We start from the raw sequence: 19707 nt of genomic DNA on the forward strand, positions 1-19707 counted from the left end.
ACTCTGCCCTTAAGTGGATGCGGTTTCCATTCCAGTCACCGTCCTGGAGCAGGATAGACTACTACTATAATAATAATAATAATAAAAAAACAGAATAGACAGTTAAAGGGGTTATCCAGGAGTAATTTATTTTTGTACTATGTAGTTGCTAACTGCCTGCCTGTTCTACCCTGCGCCGCCTCCGAGTGCTCACAGACCCCTCCTGCTGGCGATTCTACGGCTTCTGCTGACATCACATCGACATCCCTTCCCCTCTGCTCTGTTGACGGGGCGGGACTGCCGATGTCATGCTAATTAACAGTTGGCTCCTCGCTGGCTACTGCAGGAAGCGGCTGTCATTCAGAATGATGTCAGCAGTCACACCCCGTCAACAAAGCAGAAGAGGAATAGCTGCTCTGTTGACGTTGTGCAGCAGAATCGCCGGCAGGACAGTGAAATAGAAATAAACAAACATATACACAGATATGTACACATACAGGCATACATATACATATTTGAAGCCAAATTCACAAAGATACATATAAACAGACATAAATATGTACATATACACACTGTTATACATATATACACATCATACATGCACACACACAGACATACAAACACATTAGAAATATTTTTAACATGGGAAAGCCGGCAACAAGCCTCGCTCACCTGCCCCTGGCTTGTCTCCCGTCCAGCTCCTCTGGCATTTGGCTGTAGAGTGTACACTGCTTGATGGCCGTCACTTAAAGAGACATGGCCGAGTGCAGTGCACCGTGAGGCTGTCTGCTAATAATGACGCAGCCCGGCTATCAAGCAGCAATGAAGAAGAAACAGGCGACCCTGCACAGCTACTGGGGGAGCAGCCTGGCCCCCTGCCTCCTGGCTCAGGATACCACTGGACAGGAAAATGCATGCCGGCACAGTCTCCCTGATGGCGAGTGGGCCCCCTTTGGTCTAGGGCCCCGGGACTTGCCCAGGTGCATCGGGTGCTGGCACCAGCCCTGCATTAAGTGTACTGTGCCAAACTCTTCTCATATACAGTTTGCCATTCCACTCCTGCACTGGGGCCACAGGGGAATTCACCTGTTCCCCTGGAGGCCAGTCTGAGCCTGTCTGACCTATTTAGTAATGATGAATGCAGTTTGTACTGTGTAATCTGGTGACAGTTCACTTTAAGACCACAAGATGGCAGCATTGTCACACTGCGGTCCTCAAAAGCAAATGATCATTTGGGTTGAAATAGTGTCTCCTCCAGTCATAGATCAGGCGTGCAGCCGGTGCAGGGCGAGGTACAACTTCACTCATGTAGTTATGACTATCTTGATTAGGGGATAAAAAACATTCAATGTGAGAACAGCCTAAAGGTCTACACTAATTCCTGCAGCGCATATTATTTATTTTACTCGCTTGTATAACACCCATTATATTCTGCAGCGCTTTATGGACATTGACATCACTGTCCCCATTGGTCCCTATCGGTATGCCTTTGGAGTTTGGTAGGAAACATACAAATTCCCTCCAGATGTTGTCCTTGGTGGGATTTGAAATCAGGACCCAAGCGCTGCAAAGCAAAAATGCTAACCACTGAGCCACCGTGCTGCCCATAGCACTTTCATATCTATACAAATGGATTGATTTGTAAAATGTATATGAAATTCAATGCACTTGTAAACTCGAAGACAAAAGACTGATCTTGATGCCATTTTAGCACAACTTCTGGTAGTCCTGTAAGTATGAAGAGAGGGATCAAGGTAATATAAGAATATAGCTAGGGAAGAAAAATTGTGAAGTTTTAGTTAAAGTCAGGCCATAATTGCAAAAATGATGACATTCTATAAGTTACAAAAATACATAAAAAGGAGCACACTAACTTCAGCGTGTATTGAAGTGATGGAAATAACAGTACAGCGCTCTGCTATCTCCATCAGTATTAGGGCTGATGCAGACGACTGTATAATCAGACGAGTGCTATCTGTGGGTTTGACGGATCACACTCGTCCCCGTGTTATAGCATGGGGCTGTCAACATGTCTAATCTTTTTACTCAGTCCCAGGAAACCAAATCGCAGCATACATGATGTACCTTCAATAATCTGATGGCACTCACCTATTCATGTATATGGGTTCGGTCCGCACTCAGATGACATGGAGAAGGTGGAGAAATTTTTTTTTTTTTTTTTTTTTTAACTCTCTACATCTGAGGAAATTTGTTCTCAGAGTGTGATTAGCATAATTATCATTACCAATATCTCGGATGTGGAGAAAATGATCATCAACACCTACCCTCATAGACATAAATGGAGGGCTTCAGTCCTGTGCGACCCGACCATGCCACAGCTTTCAATCCCTATTGCAGAGAGAAGGATCTAGGGATTAGGCCCCCAGTTTTCATGAACAGTGGGAGTCCCAGTGGTGGAATAAGACATTTACCATTTACCTACATTCTGACAAGATCAAGAATGTGTGAACACGGTCTTATGATGGTACTTGATTCAAACTATTAAGAGGAACATAGACATACATGGCATTGTGTGGGCAGATAAGTTACGTACGTGTTCTGGTGTATAGCACAACAGTCCTGCTATAACTCTTGCAGAGCAGTTCTATATGGATTTAGCACACAAGGCCCATAATGTGTATGACTTTCTATAACAGTATAACATTACACATCAATAGCTTTCATCTAATTCCATCTTTGCTTCAGTCTTTCTTCGCAGAACGTTTCTTTGCCTTATTTGATTCAGATGGCAGTGGTTCCATTAGCCTGGATGAGTTACTAAAGGCTTTTAACCTCCTGATACATGGAAGTGATACCGACAAACTGAGATTCCTATTCCAAGTTTATGACGTTGATGGTAATTCTATGGGGCTTTTGGGATTCCAATCTGTGTCAACAACATGCTATGATCACAATTGAATATAACAAGATCTGTGCTCTCGAATCTATGGACCTCGTTTATCAAAACTAGAAGGGTCCTCCTCCCATCACCAGAGTTGCATTTTTCCAAAGTAGTTTAGAAATTGAATCATAGAGACAGATTGCTTCGCAATTGGCAAAAAAGACTTTTTTGTCAGATCCTTTTAAAGCATGAGGCCTTGTAGAGGCTTATTGCTACAATTAGCCATCTATGTCCAAATGTCCAACTGCTGTGACTCTAGTGGGGCTTCATGGAAAGTGGGGTGAAAGTAGGCAGGCATTTTCTAAGGCCACTATCACTTCAATCACAGAAGTCGGACCACACCCAAATGAAAGGAATAACCTAGCGATATTTCACCAATGTCAACCCTTTTAACCCAGTCCTTGGAATTATCCCTATATGAAAAATTTTAAATACTGTGATAAAGGGATTTTTCAAAGCTTCAGTATAAGCTTTATGGACAGCCATGTATGCATGGATGGTTTGGTATGCCGCACAAGGGCTATTCGTTATTAGCTAAATAAAAGGGCGGCCCAGATGAGGAACCCTCATTATCATGTCAATATGGAAAGGGGTTGTCGTCTTGAGTAAATCGCTTCATGTGGCAAAAGAAATGATAAACTTCTAAAGAAACCTCAGTGTGCCTAGGAATATTTTAGTGCTCACGTGAGAGATGAACCAAAAGAGCAAGCTGTTTTCTAATACATAAAGCAGGCAGTAGTAGTTTGGGAACACTGTTTATTCCCACTTGGGTTGCTGGTTCAATGCTTAAAGAGGACCTGTCACTTGTTCAAATATTTTTAATTAAATACCTTTTAAAAATCCCTGATCTCCCCTGATTCTGACACTCTTTTCCGTTGTGCTTTATGTCAATGCATTGCAGAAATATTCACATTTGGTTCTTTTGGAGCTCAGTATGTGAAATCTCTGCTTGCAGACCAACTGGATGTTTCTTTCGAGTCTTCTCTGGCGGTATGCCTCCCTGATGCTGCCAATCAAAGCTCGGCAGCGTCTGAGAACTGCTAGATCAGCTGCAGAACTGTGATTGTCAGTGACTGTGATACGGGAAAGCGCACTTCTCCAGGGAAGGCTGTGAAGAAAAGCTAAGTTATTCTGAAAGCAGAAATTTCACATATTGCGCTCCAAAAGCAACAGATATTAATTAAAAAAAAAGGCAGAATCAGGGAAGCCTAGTGATTTTTCCAAGATATTTAAAGAGGATTTTTCACCAGGTCAAAAGTGGTCAGATTTTGCTCTTATTTTATTTCTGCTGCTCCCCTGATTATTCCATTTTTTATTTTTTTTTAAATCCATCATATGGATCCAGAGATAAGGGCCCTTTTATTTAGTGCTAATTGTTAGTCTTTACTAAGGGGGCGTGGCTCACGGGATTTTATGTGGGCGTGTCTCTAAGATTCTTTACCTGTGAGCCACACCCCCTTGGAAAGAGCGTAGAAATGAGCACCAAGTAAAAAGGCCCAGATCGCTGGAACCATATGATGGATTTAAAAAAAAAAATATGAATGCTCAGGGGAACAGCTGGAATAAAATAAGAGCAAAAAGCTGTCCTCTCTTGCACTGCAACAGGTCCACTTTAATTTTTTGAGCAAGTCATAGGTCCTCTTTTTAGTTGTAATAAAGTTAATCATAGTACTAGGGAATACATTTTTATAAATCGATATGACGGTCTCCTAAGAGCGGTAACATTGACTTTTGTATCATTTAGGCAGTGGTTCCATTGACCCAGATGAGCTGCGCACAGTGCTGAGGTCATGCCTGCTGGAAAATGCCATCTCACTGCCAGAAGAGAAGTTAGATGACTTAACTCTTGTACTTTTCCAGTCTGCCGACAAGGACAGCAGTGGATCCATCACTTTTCAAGAACTAAAGGAAGAACTGGAGCATTTCCCAGAAGTCATGGAAAATCTTACAATCAGGTAGTTGGATTTGGAATCAGAAATTTCCTTTCATGCTTCTTTTAAATTAAAAGGGACTTATAAAAAAACATAGCCAAAAACAGGAAATGGGTTAAAAATCCCCTTACCTTATCTCTCCTGTTCCACACCACCACCACACCCACCGCTCCAGAGGTCCAGTCTCTGCTTACTTCCTGCCGCAATTGCATAGCCCACATAATTTATGTGACCTCTGAAACCATTGACTGGCTGCAATCTCTACGCAGGGATGTCAAACTCAAACACACAGAGGGCCAAAATAAAAAAACTTGGACAAAGTTGCGGGCCAACTACTATACAGTATAATGGGCCCCACAGAGTCCTCCATACAGAATAATGGGCCCCACATAGTTCTCCATACAGAATAATGGACCCCACATAGTCCTCCATACAGTATAATGGACCCCACATAGTCCTCCATACAGTATTATGGGCACCACATAGTCCTCCATTCAGAATAATGGCCCCACATAGTCCTCGATGCAGTATAATGGCCCCACATAGTCCTCCATACAGTATAATAGGCCCTACCTTGTCCTCCATACAAAATAATGGGCCCCACCTTGTCCTCCATACAGTATTATGGGCACCACATTGTCTTCCATACAGTATTATGGGCACCACATAGTCCTCCATACAGAATAATGGGCCGAACATAATCCTCCGTACAGAATAATGGCCCCACATAGTCCTCCATACAGAATAATGGACCCCACATAGTCCTCCATACAGAATAATGGACCCCACATAGTCCTCCATACAGAATAATGGACCCCACATAGTCCTCCATACAGAATAATGGGCCCCACATAGTCCTCCATACAGAATAATGGGCCCCACATAGTCCTCCATACAGAATAATGGGCCCCACATAGTCCTCCATACAGAATGATGGCCCCACATACTCCTCCATACAGAATAATGGGCCCCACATAGTCCTCCATACAGAATAATGGGCCCCACATAGTCCTCCATACAGAATGATGGCCCCACATAGTCCTCCATACAGAATAATGGCCCCACATAGGGGTGGTGGTTCTAGTGTTGCAGGCCAAACAAAACCACTCTGCAGGCCAGATTTGGCTCACGGACCGGAGTTTGACATGTATGCTCTACAGGAACACAGCCCACACCAGCGATGAGCGATTACCTATTAAGTGAAATATATTTTTTTAAATTAATTTTTTATCCAAAAAAGTTAATTGAACCGTAGTTCCCCCAGAGGCTCAATGCCACCCATATTGTAGCTAATTGTGGGAACAACATGTCAATTATTTTCTCTGTTTTCCTCATCCATTTCAGTGCTGCTAACTGGCTGAAGCCTCCAACACTTAAAAAGAAGAATCACACCCCCCGCTACCTGACCCGAGCTTACTGGCACAACAATCGCAGCAAGGTTTTCTTCATGTTCTCCTATGGCTGTGTTAACATACTGCTCTTCACGCTGGCAGCCGTCAATCATTCCAGTCTTGGAGGCTGGATCATGGTGGCCAAGGGCTGTGGTCAATGCCTAAACTTTAACTGCACATTTATTGTGGTAGGTGGTTAAATCAGACATTTTTTAATTTTTAGTCTGTGTTTAGTACCCCTAGTGTTCATAGCATGCCCGATAACTTATGTATAATCCTTTTTCCGCTGTCAGGTCTTGATGCTCCGTCGCTGTCTGACTTTGCTACGTGCCACCTTCATTGTGAATTTTCTTCCGTTGGATCAGAATGTTATTCTGCATGAGATGGTGGGATATACCGTAGTCATTCTCACTGTGGTGCACACTGCCGCCCATATTATCAATTTCAGTAAGTGGAAAGCGGATTGCAGGGAAATGTAAGGAAATTTTTCTCAGTCCTACAATTAACACCTGTGTTTTCCTATAGTAAACAAGGCCATAAACCCAGGTTCATATACATTCTGGGAGTATTTCCTGACACTGCGGCCTGGCATCGGCTGGGTGTATGGCAGTGCCTCCATCACTGGTATCTTGCTACAGCTTCTCATCTGCCTCATGCAGGTGTGCTCCTGCACCTTTGTGAGGAAGGGAGGACACTTTGAAGTGAGTATTGGATTTGAAGAAAGTAGTCTAATCAGCAAATAATTACTATACAATAGAATTACTGGTGTGGGACCGTTCCTTCTCTTACTTTACATCTACCCTTGGAGAAGAGTTGGGACATCCCCATACATGTGGGATGGTCAGCTAGTTTTGTGGAAATCAGTCGGGTTGGCCAGGTTCATCTTTAATTGTATGTTTTCAATATCATAAATGTTTCAATGGTGAAGTAGTATTTGGAAGAGGAAAGTGGGGAAGTACTAAGGGAGAGTGGTCTGCATAAAATGTAATGACTACTTGAAGAGTTAGGCTTGGGCTACACAGCAAACTGTAGTTGTGCTCCATAAGGTCGCAATGTCGAGCTGCTAAATTGCAATTAATAATAGTAAAACTTTAAATCCTGCAGCATCATTGCAGTGTTGGCATGAACTGTGTGTATTTCAGTGCTGCTATATGAGCCTGCCTTGTTCTGTAGCATTGGAAGTTCTGTGGGGCTGAAGGGAGGTGACCAAGAATGGGAACTGCACTATCCAGAGATCCTAAGCCGGCACCAAAGCAGTGCCTACAATATGAGCACTGTGCATGTTATGTTTGGTCACCATTGGAGGGCCCTGAGTTGAGTCCTTGGAGTGGCTGCTGGCCGGTGAAGCGTGCTTGCAGATGATGTTCAGAAAGCGGGGTCAATACCAAGAGGTCAGAATAGAAATAAAGTTGTCAGGCAGTAGAATAGTCAAAACACAAGCTGAGGTCAGTAACGGGAAACAAACTAATTGAGCAGGAGCAGAGTTACAAGCGTTAACCAGAGTAAGAAGACCTCATAAATGAAATTGAAAGGGAGGAGCTAGGGGTTTAAATATTATAAGGCCACACCCAAAGCTCAGACCATGGAGTTAATGAGACAACAATGTGAGGAGTTAACCCACAAGCTCCCTGCCTGGGTGGTACCGCAAGTCCCCTGAATACAGAACTGTTGCATTGCGGCCCCATGTCTACCACAACAAAGGTGCGTATAACCCAGTGACAGAAGCAGAAGCAAAAGGCATGGATGTTACAATGACTACTCTATGTGATTCTTAGAAAATAGCAAAAGGCAATGGTACTTACCAGCCAAGATTTCAAGAAAAATGCACACCAGGACTCAGCCGCCCCCCTTTTGTTAGAAGGAGGTAACACAGGTGCAGAATGCTGATGAACAATCCCTCTCACCCACTCTCACTGGATGAGCAACTGCCTAGCACTAAAACTGCACACAGATGAAACTTGCAGTAGGGTGCAATTCACACACACGCGGCACCGTGCCTAGTCAGCATCTTATTACACGCTCCTACGATTCGATTAGGCGGGATGCCCGGCACCCTATTGGACATCCTGCCTAATCGAATAGTACGGGCCTGTAATAGGATGCTGACTAGGCACGCTGCCGCGTGTGTGTGAATTGCACCCTACTGCAAGTTTCATCTGTGTGCAGTTTTAGTGCTAGGCAGTCGCTCATCCAGTGAGAGTGGGTGAGAGGGATTGTTCATCAGCATTCTGCACCTGTGTTACCTCCTTCTAACAAAAGGGGACCGGCTGCGTCCTGTTGTGCATTTTTCTTGAAATCTTGGCTGGTAAGCACCATTGCCTTTTGCTATTTTCTAATTTGACTTTGGAATTTTTTCAAAAATTCTGTTTATTGTTCTGGCTATGCTGTTTGTTTTCTATGTGATTCTTGTTGTAAGGCTATGGTCTCACTATCAGTATTTCGTCAGTATTTTTCTCAGGAGTGGAAGCCAAAACCAGGAGTGGGTGATAAATGCAGAATTGGTGACTTGTTTCTATTATACCTTTTCTTTAATTGTTCCTCACTTGGTTTTGGCTCCCACTCCTGAGAAAAATACTGATAGTGGGGCCGTAGCCTAAAACTATGGTCCCACTATCAGTATTTGGTCAGTTTCTTTCCTCAGTATTTGTAAGCCAAAACCAGGAGTGGGTGATAAATGCAGAATTAGTGACTTGTTTCTATTATACTTTTCCTCTGATTGTTCCTCACTTGGTTTTGGCTTACAAATACTGAGGAAAAATACTGACCAAATACTGATAGTGCGGCCGTAGCCAGTTGCATGCCTACTGTGTCCATGAAAAAAATGAAAAAGTATATTAATGCAACTATTATCTTCAAATAGAGATTTTGCCTTCACCTTATGACTCTGCGATAGTTATGCAAACAGTTCTGGAGGTTTTACCATTGATGAATATCATAAAGATTTCTGCTTTAGGTATTTTACTGGACACACCTGTCTTACATCTGGATCTGGATTCTGTTATTCCTCCATACTCCCAAATTTTGGAAATGGTTTCTAGTCCCAGGATTCTTTTTTGTGATGGAGAAAGTATTTGGAATGGCGGCATCACGTATGGGTGGTCTGTACATCGTAGAAGTCAGCTTGTTACCCTCAAAGGTGCTTTGCCCTCACTTATTTCTCTATATCTACTTGATACGCTGAATCATTCACACTGTACGTCATTCAGTCATTCTTTTCTTGTTCTAAATGAAGGTGACTCATCTTGTTGTTAAGAGACCTCCATCCTTTCAGTACAAGCCTGGTGACTACATATACCTGAATATACCCCTCATTGCCAAGTATGAATGGCACCCATTCACCATTAGCAGTGCCCCTGAGCAGGAAGGTAAGAGTCAATACTGAGCCTACATACTGCAGCTATCCCAGGTTTATGGACAGCATAACCCCATAAGGACTGGCTATTTTATGTCTTTAGGACCACTCAATGTTTTAGTACTTTTATCTCTCCATTCTCGGACTAATATCTTCTTTATCTTTGCATCAATATAATAATACTAGATGGTGGCCCAATTCTAACTCATCGGGTATTCTAGAATATGTCTCCCGACGGTGGCGTACTTATTTAAAATCTGCCGCTAATAGTCACATCCCCCCCATAGTGGCCCATGCAGGATGTCACATCCGCCCCCCCCTTATAATGGCCCATGCAGGAAGTCACATCCCCCCTATATAATACCCCATTCAGGAAGTCACATCCCCCCTATATAATACCCCATGCAGGAAGTCACATCCCCCCTATATAATACCCCATGCAGGATGTCACATCCCCCCCCATAGTGCCCCATGCAGGATGTCACCCCCCCTCGCTTATAATGGCCCCTCCACGATGGTACACACCCCCACCCCACCATTTAATGCCCTATGCCCCCATACAATAAAAAAAAAATCCAATACTCACCTCTCTTCTCAGCTGCTGCTCGGGACTCCAGCGTAGCCGGCATCTTCCCGCTGTGCTCTGTGACCTCTCAGGAGAGAGCGCAGTGTAAAGACGTCACAGCAGTCTCTGACCTGAGACTTCACAGAGCTGCACCGGAAGACACAGGACCTGCTGCGGAGGCACGGGGAGGGGTAAGTATGGCGCCGGGTGCCGTGGCCCTGAGCAAGCAGGGGGAGGGGAGGGGAGGGGAGGAGAGGGGAGGAGAGGGGGGGCGTCATACTTGCCGTCGGGAGATAAGCGGCCGTAGCCGCTGATCTCCCGACGGTAGCCGCTTCGAGGTCAGCGGCGCCTCCGGTCGGGGGACTTATGCTGCGAGCAGCCGGCTGCATCTCCCGGCTGCATCGCCGCTAACCTCCGTCCCGCAGATGAGCCGCTAACGGCTGCCATCTTTTTCTGAAATGCCGCGTCGCTGATTGGCCGCGGCCGGACCAATCAGCGACGTGGGATTTCCTGGACAGAAGGACAGACAGACAGACGGGATAAGACAATTATATATATTAGATGGGATCTTGCAGGACAAATTGTAGTATTGATATGTATTATTTTAGCACTTATATTGTTTTTTTTTATCTTGTTCATCACTAACCTGCAATACTGTAGAATCAAAGTACATGTTTGGGGCTGATGTGGGGATTTCAGTTACATGGTGGTTATACTATTGTATAAAGATATTTATATTAAAATAAATATATTTTTAAATTTATTTTTTTTTTGGGGGGGGGATTTTAGTAACCTTGTTTTTTATCAACATGTTACTTATATATGCCAGAAATAATGCATAAAACTGTGTTATTCACATGTAAAGCGCCATGGAATAAATGGTGCTATAATAATAATAATAATAATAATCAGCATCTACTAACAGAATTAAATAAATGGACAGGTGAAAATGTGCCATGACTTTCATGTCAAAGCAAATAAACACAAAAGTGTAGCAGTACACAGTGGGTGCTAACATACGGTATATGCAAACATCTAATATCTATAATGTTTTAAAAAGCATTATTGCTATATTTATTATGCTAATATATTTGAGGATCTTAATGCACAATTTGATAACCATTCATGTGGGTCTTAATACATATAACATAACCAAGAGTAAAGTATCTTTCCGTTATTTGCCAAGCCTCATGCCACTTTTTTCCTTGCAGAAACACTATGGCTACATATCCGTTCGCTGGGACAATGGACTAGCAGTTTGTATGACTATTTCTGTTCCCCAGAGTCTGCTAAGAAACATAGTACTAAAAGACTGACCCAAAATATAAAGAAGAAAAAACATCACAGCCAGGTACCATCAATTACTTTATAAAGATAATATTACTTTATATCACACTGCATATACAGTGCCTTGAAAAAGTATTTACGCCCAGTGAACTTATCCACATTTGTTCACGTTATAGCCACAAACGTAAATGTTTTTATATTTGGATTTTATGTGATATATATATAAACACAAAGTAATTAGTATTTGTGAAGTGTAAAGGAAATGATACATGTTTTTTTTTTTAATACTTTAAAAATGCTTTCAAAAATGTCTTTCTCTTGCCACTCTTCCATAAAGACCAGATTTGTGGAGTATACGACTAAGGGCTTGCTCACACGAGCGTATAACTCAGTTGAGTGCTATCCGATGTTTTATCAGATAGTACTCGGACCAATGTTATTCTGTGGGACAGTGCAGATCTGCGTGTTTATGGGTGCTTGGAAATCATCGGACTGCACTTGAATGACATCTGAGTGCAGTCCAATTTCCATGGACTCACAGAATGGAGAAGATGGAGAAATCTTGTTCTCCATCATCTCTTCATCTGTGCTACTATTCTATCATGCAAGAGAATCAGATCACACAAAGCTTACACTTGGCTCAAACTCTAATCAGAGTTTGACCCGAGTGTAATTTACATAATCGATCTGATTCTCTCATTTGAGAGAATCTATGCTTGTGTGACCCTGGCCTAAGGGCTCGCTCACACCAGCGCATACATCGGAAGAGTACTATGCGATTTTTTTTTTTTATTTTTTTTTTTTTTATCGGAAAGCAGTCAGAGAAAAAGAATCGTAACACTTTTCTGGATGAAAATCGTACCAACTTTTTATACCGCCTAATGATTGTCCTGTGGACAGATTCTCCCACAGGATGATGGATTGAACAGTACTCCGTGAGATGATCAGAGCTTGGGCTATTTTTTTTACAGCCTATCCCTGCTTCATTCTTCTCCACAACTTTATCCCTGACCTGTCTGGTGTGTTCCTTGGTTTTCATGATGCTGTATGATCACTAATGTTCTTAAATAAACCTCTAAGGCCTTCACAGAACATCTGTAGTTATGCTGGGAATAAATTACTCACAGGTGGACTACATTTAATTATTATGTGACTTCTGTGAGCAATTGGTCACTCAGGATTTTATTTAGAGGTATCAGACTACAGGGGGCTGAACACAAATGCACGTCACAATTCTCAGATTTATATTTTTAAAATAATTAGAAAACCATATATCATTTCCTTTATGCTTCACAAATACTTGCTACTTTGTATATCACATAAAATCCCAATAAAATACATTTTAGTTTGTGAGTATAAAGTGAAAAAAAATCTGGATAACTTCATGGGGTATGAATACTTTTTCCAAGGCACTGTATAGAAGGATAAACCATATCAAGATGGGTTCCACTGATATAGATTTTATCTTTTTCAAGTGATATGTTTTGACCATAGTACCACTAATAAGGGCCCACTCTCCATCTATACATAACCCGTGTATGCCTGTTTTCAATGGCACTTTCTAAAATTGTTATCATTTTTCACATAGAACAGATGAACAGTAAAGTTAAAAAGACTATTTCTAAGACTATGTTCACATTGAGTTATTTCAGGTTTTTTTTTTTAAAGCGAATCCACTCAAAAATCCTCCTCAAGAACCGCTTCAAAAACCGCTTGGAAAAATGTTTCTATATATTTTGATGTTAAATCCACTTTCATATGACAAGGCTTTTTTAGCACAAGAGGTTGTGAAAAACACCTTGAGGAAATCTAAAAGAGATTATCACCTCTTTGAAGAGGATCCTGATGGAATCTGCATCTAATTATGTACTATTCAATCACAAGGCTGCAAAAACACTGCAGAAAAAGATGCTTGCAAAACTGCTTCAGGAAAATAAAAATTCTTCAAAAACTCTAAAAAAAAAAAAAAAGTGACTTTCTCAATTTTTATCAGCCTGAAAACATTGTGTGAACGTAGCCTAAGTCCACAATAACAAGTCCAAAGCCAGCTTCAAAAGGGACTATCCTCTGTCTGTTTTGTCAGAACCTGGTCAGATACCAACATTGGTCATGATAACTGTAGTGTCACTGGTCTACTATAATATCTGCAGCTGCTAACTGCTGGGCCACTGGTCTAATGGTTGGGGAGCACTGCTTTATGAAACTGATTTAAATAATTTCTTTATTAGAATTGAAGATAATAGTAGTAGACGAAAGAAAATAGACTTTGAATCACCGATACCTATATATATACACATATCACCAATTGGAGGACAGGCACAGGACCTCTTTGTTTAAACAGAATCGATAATACAGAAAGTATCAGATTATATATTTTAATGCAATGAAAAGTTTAAAGAGACAATAATGATATTTGTAACATTAAAGGGTTTTTCCCCAGACTCACTGATCCCGAAAACAGGATTCTGAAATGCATTTTTAGACTAGAGTGATGGCCCCTCATGTGCAACCCCCCTCCATTCATTCTCTATAGGATTACTGGAGATAGCTGAGTGCTGTAATTCTCTAACTCCTGAAGTCGCACAGAAAATAAATTTTGACAACGCTTCATTTCGGGATCAGTGGGGTCCAGCATTCACACCCCCACCGATCTACAAGTTATTACCTTTTGGACTTGTGATTTTTTTTTTTTAATATTTGGAATAACCCTTTAAAAATAATCTTAATCTGCATTTTTAGTGCATGTGAATAAGTAGGCTAAAATCAGAGTCTGACTGGGGTGTCAAGTGCCCACTAACATTGACTCTGGGGGCCCAAATATTACATTTTCCATATTCACAAATTTATGCTTCTAGATAATAATAAACTTGGTAGTTCGTTAAATGAATGATGAGCTGCTGCCTTTGTCTGTACATAGTGAATATAGTGTATTGTGACAATTGCTGCTCATCTAGAGAGGTGGGGCACTAACTCCTGCACAGGGGCCCACCGGGGGATTCACCTGTTCCCCAGTGGGCCAGTCCAAGCCTAGCTATAATCTATAAGAACTCAGGTATTTCAGGCTGAATGTTAGTCCCCTTTACGCCTCCACTTAAAAAAACATATGCATGAGACGATCCGTTTTTACGATCTGTGTGATTTTCTGCTGGCCACCCGCATGTGTCAGCTGTGTGCTGTGTGTACGTGTGTGACATCTGTGTGCCGTCTGTGTGATACGCACCGGAATAAAATGCATTCAAGAAATTATTGTTTTTTATATTTTAAAGATGTAAAAAGAGAATAGATTGATAGATAATAGATAGATATCTTGTCAGATATATAATTTCACAACCTCACGACACATTATAAAATTGCACCCTTTAGTGCCTTTCATGTGGAGTTTATTGTACAGCTTTGTATTAACCTAAAAAATAAATAAATGGAAAAAAAAAAAAGATGTGGGGTCCCCCCCATTTTTTATAAACAGCAAAGTTAAAGCAGATGGCTGTGGGCTAACATTATCAGGCTGGGAAAGTCCATGGTTATTGGGCCCTTCCCAGCCTAAAAGCAGCACATGAGATGCTCCAGGTCTGGTTCTTCGCTTTGGCTCTTTCCAACTGCACTGGTGCATTGGCATTTGGGGTAATGGTATCGTAGTTGGGGTTGATGTCAGCTGTGAATGGTCCAAAAACAGTGCTGACATCAAGCCCTGGTGCTAGGAATGGAGAGGTGTCTATCAGACACCACATTACTAACCCAGGAAAAAAATGGAAACCCACACAAAAAAATACTTTATTGAAATAAACACTCCCGACACTTTCCCTGGTTCATCACTTTATTAAAAAAAAAATTCCATGAAAGTTCGAAGTTGTCCAGTGAATCCGATGTAGTCCAGCGAATGGAGACCTGAAAAGAACATACACACCAAACACGGAGAAATAAAACAACGACACTTTCCCTGGTTCACCACTTTATTATAAAAAAAGGGTTCCCATGCTGGTCTGAAGTAGTCCAAGCAAATCCAACGTAGTCCAAGCAAATCCAACATAGTCCAAGCAAATCCAGTAAATCCTCCCTACAAAGCCTCGTTCTGACGCTCCATAGACTTTGCAAACAACCACCTCCAGGTCACGCCGCTCTGCGCGAGACCTGGCAACTCTGAAAAGTGGTGACATGAGTAACGTTCCAGTGACACGTACATGTGGCAAAACATGGCTTGGTGTGATTTATAAAATGTGGCTGCTTTCTTTTGAAAACAGATTCACAACTTTTGACCGGACTTGTATGGGATTGCAGCTCTACCAAATTAACTCTAAGGCTATCTTCACACATTGCGGGGTTTTTTTTCAGCGTTTTTTTATGCAAATTTTCAGCTGCATTTCAAAGTACCAGCAAAGTTTGTGAGATTTCAGAAATCTCATGCTGCACACACCTTGTTTTTTGTGTCATCAGTATTTTGTGCTTTGCATATATTTTTGCAGAATAGAGCATGTCACTTCTTTCAGCATTTTTTCAGCATTTCTGCAGCATTTTTCACCCATTGCAAGTAACGGGCAGTAACAAAAACGCTGAAAGAATGCTGCAAAAATGCAGGTATTAGGTTTTGCTGCGTTTTTTTGTGCCAAAACCTGATGAAGTTGAATAGGTAATTTTTTTTGGTCACTGAACTTTATCAGCATGAATAAAGAGACAAATGGACAGTGGAAAAAAAACGCAGCAAAAAAAAAAACAAGCAAAACCTGCTTTTTAGAGGCGGAAACTTTGCTGCCAAGAAATCAGGTTTTGCTGCAGAATAAAAACGCTGGAAAAAAGCCTAGTGTGAACATAACCTAAGGGAGCTAATCTGCAATGTCAAATATAATGGACGGACAGGTTTCTGTACTTTAGAAGCCAATCTGTCAGCTTAATATGCTCTGCTTTATAAGAACAGAGTATAACAGGTGCCGGTCAGTAGTACATGTGTTCAAAATGGTACAAACAAAATTTATTTTATTTTTACTTTTTGTAGCACTGAAAAGGTTTAGCAAATTGCTGCTCTGCCCCAGAAAGCAGTGCCCGGGTGCTGTATATTCACTACAAGGGGAGCACTCTCACCGTGTATAGTACTGTATTCTTTCACCGTATTCCCCCCCCCCCCCCCCATGACGACACCATGGAGAGAGGGGATCCGCCCTTCAAGGACAGGAAACCTACAGATAAAAGGGCGGTACCTCTCTCCCGCATCAGTTGGTTTCCTGTCCTTGACGGGATCCTACAGCTCCTATAGGAGGCATACCTGCGGGGTGCCAGAAGATGGACGTCGTGGGATGCCAGGCCCGGCCAGCGATCTAGAGGACCTCCGGGTCTGTAGCGCATACGCGAGCTCGCCGGGCGCCTCCTGATGACGTGGCGCCGCAATGCATGACTGGGAAACCAGTCCGGCAGATCGTCGCAGCGCAGCAAAGACTCCACCTCACCATCTTCCAGGAGGACTCCGTCTACAAGGATGGCTCCGCCTCCTCAACCGGTACCCTCTCTTCCGTCTGGTTGGTAAGTGATCTTTGTGAAAGTCCACTTTGTAACTAGGGCCCCCCTCTCTTTTTTCCTCTTATTAGGGAAGAAAGAGTACAGGAAAAACAAAGAATAGGACCTGTGCACTGTGCATGGAAGTCTTACCCGCTACTTGGAATAAGAGACTCTGCAGCTCCTGTATTAAGCAAACCATATGCGAGGAATCTCCGAAATTTGCCTCAGAACTTAGATACCTGATAAAGTCGCAGGTTGAAGATACCATTAAGTCCCTTCAGGGGGGTAAAAAACTTAAAAACTAAAAACATATCCCCCGAGTCCGGGTCTAGCAGCTCTGAGAATGGCGGAGATTCGGACACGTCCGTTTCTTCATCATCCTCTTCCTCGTCTACAGATAGGGGAGGACGGAGCTGTTTCCCTATCGAGGAAACAGCCTCATTAAGGCCGTTAGGTCCATCATGGGGTTAGCAGATCCCCGGCCCAAGAGATCTATCCAGAACGTAATGTTCAGCGGTCAAGAACAAAAAAAAGAGGAGATCTTTTCCACTTAATGAGCAAGTTCACTCTTTAATTAAAAAAGAGTGGAAAAGACCGGAGAGGAAGGGCCTCCTTTCCCCAAAAAGGAAGTACCCGTTCGATGACCCTGCATGTTCCTTTTGTGAGAAAGCTCCAAAACTGGATTGCCAAAGCCTCAAAGAAGTTCTCCCTTCCATTTGAGGACATGGGCGTCTTATAAGACCCCATGGATAAAAAAGCAGACCCCTTCCTAAAGGGTTCCTGGGAAGCCGCTGGGGGGGGCTAAAAGCTGCGGCAGCTGCCACATGTACGGCCAGGTCATTAATGGTCTGGTTAGACCAGCTTGAAACACAACTGCGACAGAAAACATCTAGAGACACAATACTAGAAACCATCTCGGTAATGAAAGGAGCAGCGGCCTTCCTAGCTGACTCCTCTGCGGACTCCGTCAGATTAGGAGCTAGTGCGACAGGGCTCGCTAACGCGGCCAGATGAGCCCTCTGGCTTAAATGTTGGCCCGGGGATCTACAAACAAAATCGAGATTGTGCTCCATCCCCTGTGAGAGCGAATTTCTATTTGGGCCCACCCTTGATGACATCTTAGAGAAAGCGGGGGACAATAAAAAGCGGTTCCCTATCCTGTCTAACACTGCTTACAGGAAGCCTTTTCAGAGCAAAAGGTTTATCCGCAGAAAGCCCCCTAAAGAGCAGGATAGGTGGGAGGGCAGGAGAAGGAAGACCTCCCAATGAGGATTTGCCCCGGGTGGGGGGAAGGCTATCAGATTTTCTCCCAGCCTGGGAATCAATATCCAACAGCTCATGGATTCTGAGCCTAATACAATCAAGCCTGAAATTACAGTTCTTCTCATTTCCACAGCCAAACTTTGTTTTAACCCCCAAAAGGTCCTCAAACGAGGAGCAGCTGGCCTTAGAGCAAGAAATTCAAGGACTGGTAGGGAAGGCGGTCCTTCAGAAGGTCCCGAGGGGGGAGGAAGGCGAAGGCTTCTACTCTCTCCTATTCCTAAGTAAAAAAATAGATGGGACTTACAGGATGATTATAAATTTAAAAAAGCTGAACAGACTTTTGAAGGTGGAAGCCTTCAAAATGGAGACAATAAAATCATCAGTAAAAATGCTGTTTCCCAATTTGTTTCATGGCCTTTCTGGATTTAAAAGACGCCTATTATCACGTCCCAATACACAAAGATTACCAGAAGTTCCTCAGAGTAGCAGTTCCCATACGCGGAGTGGTCAAACACTATCAATATGCGGCCCTCCCATTCGGCATCGTCATAGCCCCAAGGGTATTCACCAAAGTTATTGCGGAGGTGATGGCACATCTAAGGGAACAGAACACCTTAGTCGTTCCATACCTGGACAACTTCCTAGTAATAGGCAGTTCCTTCCTAAACTGCAAAACCCATCTGGGAAAGGTCATGGATTTCTTGACACACTTAGGATGGCTTTTGAATCTGGGAAAATCCAAAACAGAACCATGCCAGATACAGGAATACCTAGGCATCATGCTGGATTCAAAAAGACAAGAGTGTCGTCTCCCCACAGGAAAAATTCACAAAATCATAGACCAAATATCGCGGGCAAAGACCCAACCGTCTATGTCCCTACGGAAAGCCATGTCCCTACGGAAAGCCATGTCCCTTCTAGGCTCCCTGACAGCATGTTTTCCGGCCGTCAAATGGGCCCAAATACACACCAGGGCCCTGCAGTGGGAAATCCTAAAGGCAGAAAAATCCCTAAAAGGGCATTTAGAATGGCAGCTAACGCTATCTGCAGAAACCACACTTTCCCTAGAGTGGTGGGGGAAGATAGACAATCTAAACCAGGGTATTCCATGGACAATCCCTACACCTCAAATCCTGACCACAGACGCAAGCCCTGGGGGCTGGGGGCTCACCTCAACAATCTTGTAGCTCAGGGGGTTTGGACAGAACATCTGAAGCTACTGTAGTTTCCTCAAACATGAAGGAGCTTCTAGCATTAGAGGAATTCATACGCACACTACAAGGCCACCACGTGAGGGTGTTCTCGGACAACCGAGTAGTAGTAGCGTACCTGAACCACCAGGGGGTACCCGGTCCCATTCTCTGATGCAGGCGGCAGAGGTCATCTTTCATTTAGCCGAGGAAAACTTACAATCCCTATCAGCCCTATACATAAAAGGGATAGAAAATCGCATGGCAGACTTCCTGAGTCGGACACAGCTAAAGCAGGGCGAATGGGAGTTAAATCAGTCAATTTTTCATCAGATTGTACAAATGTGGGGATGTCCTTCCATA

At 42.9% G+C, this 19707-nt stretch overlaps 1 protein-coding gene across 1 annotated transcript in view; it reads left to right on the plus strand.

Moving 5' to 3' along the window:
• NOX5 (NADPH oxidase 5) overlaps positions 1-19707 on the plus strand; it is a 70341-nt gene that overhangs the window by 15208 nt on the left and 35426 nt on the right. Inside the window, exons 3-10 of the mRNA XM_073650864.1 lie at positions 2686-2836; positions 4626-4836; positions 6157-6391; positions 6497-6650; positions 6729-6904; positions 9157-9339; positions 9436-9568; positions 11332-11471. Coding sequence (XP_073506965.1) covers positions 2686-2836; positions 4626-4836; positions 6157-6391; positions 6497-6650; positions 6729-6904; positions 9157-9339; positions 9436-9568; positions 11332-11471 — 1383 coding nt within the window. The remainder of the gene's footprint in view (positions 1-2685; positions 2837-4625; positions 4837-6156; positions 6392-6496; positions 6651-6728; positions 6905-9156; positions 9340-9435; positions 9569-11331; positions 11472-19707) is intronic.

Source organism: Phyllobates terribilis, unplaced genomic scaffold, assembly GCF_046119375.1.
Source record: "Phyllobates terribilis strain yellow unplaced genomic scaffold, ASM4611937v1 Scaffold_11__3_contigs__length_659146591, whole genome shotgun sequence".
Taxonomy (NCBI): domain Eukaryota; kingdom Metazoa; phylum Chordata; class Amphibia; order Anura; family Dendrobatidae; genus Phyllobates; species Phyllobates terribilis.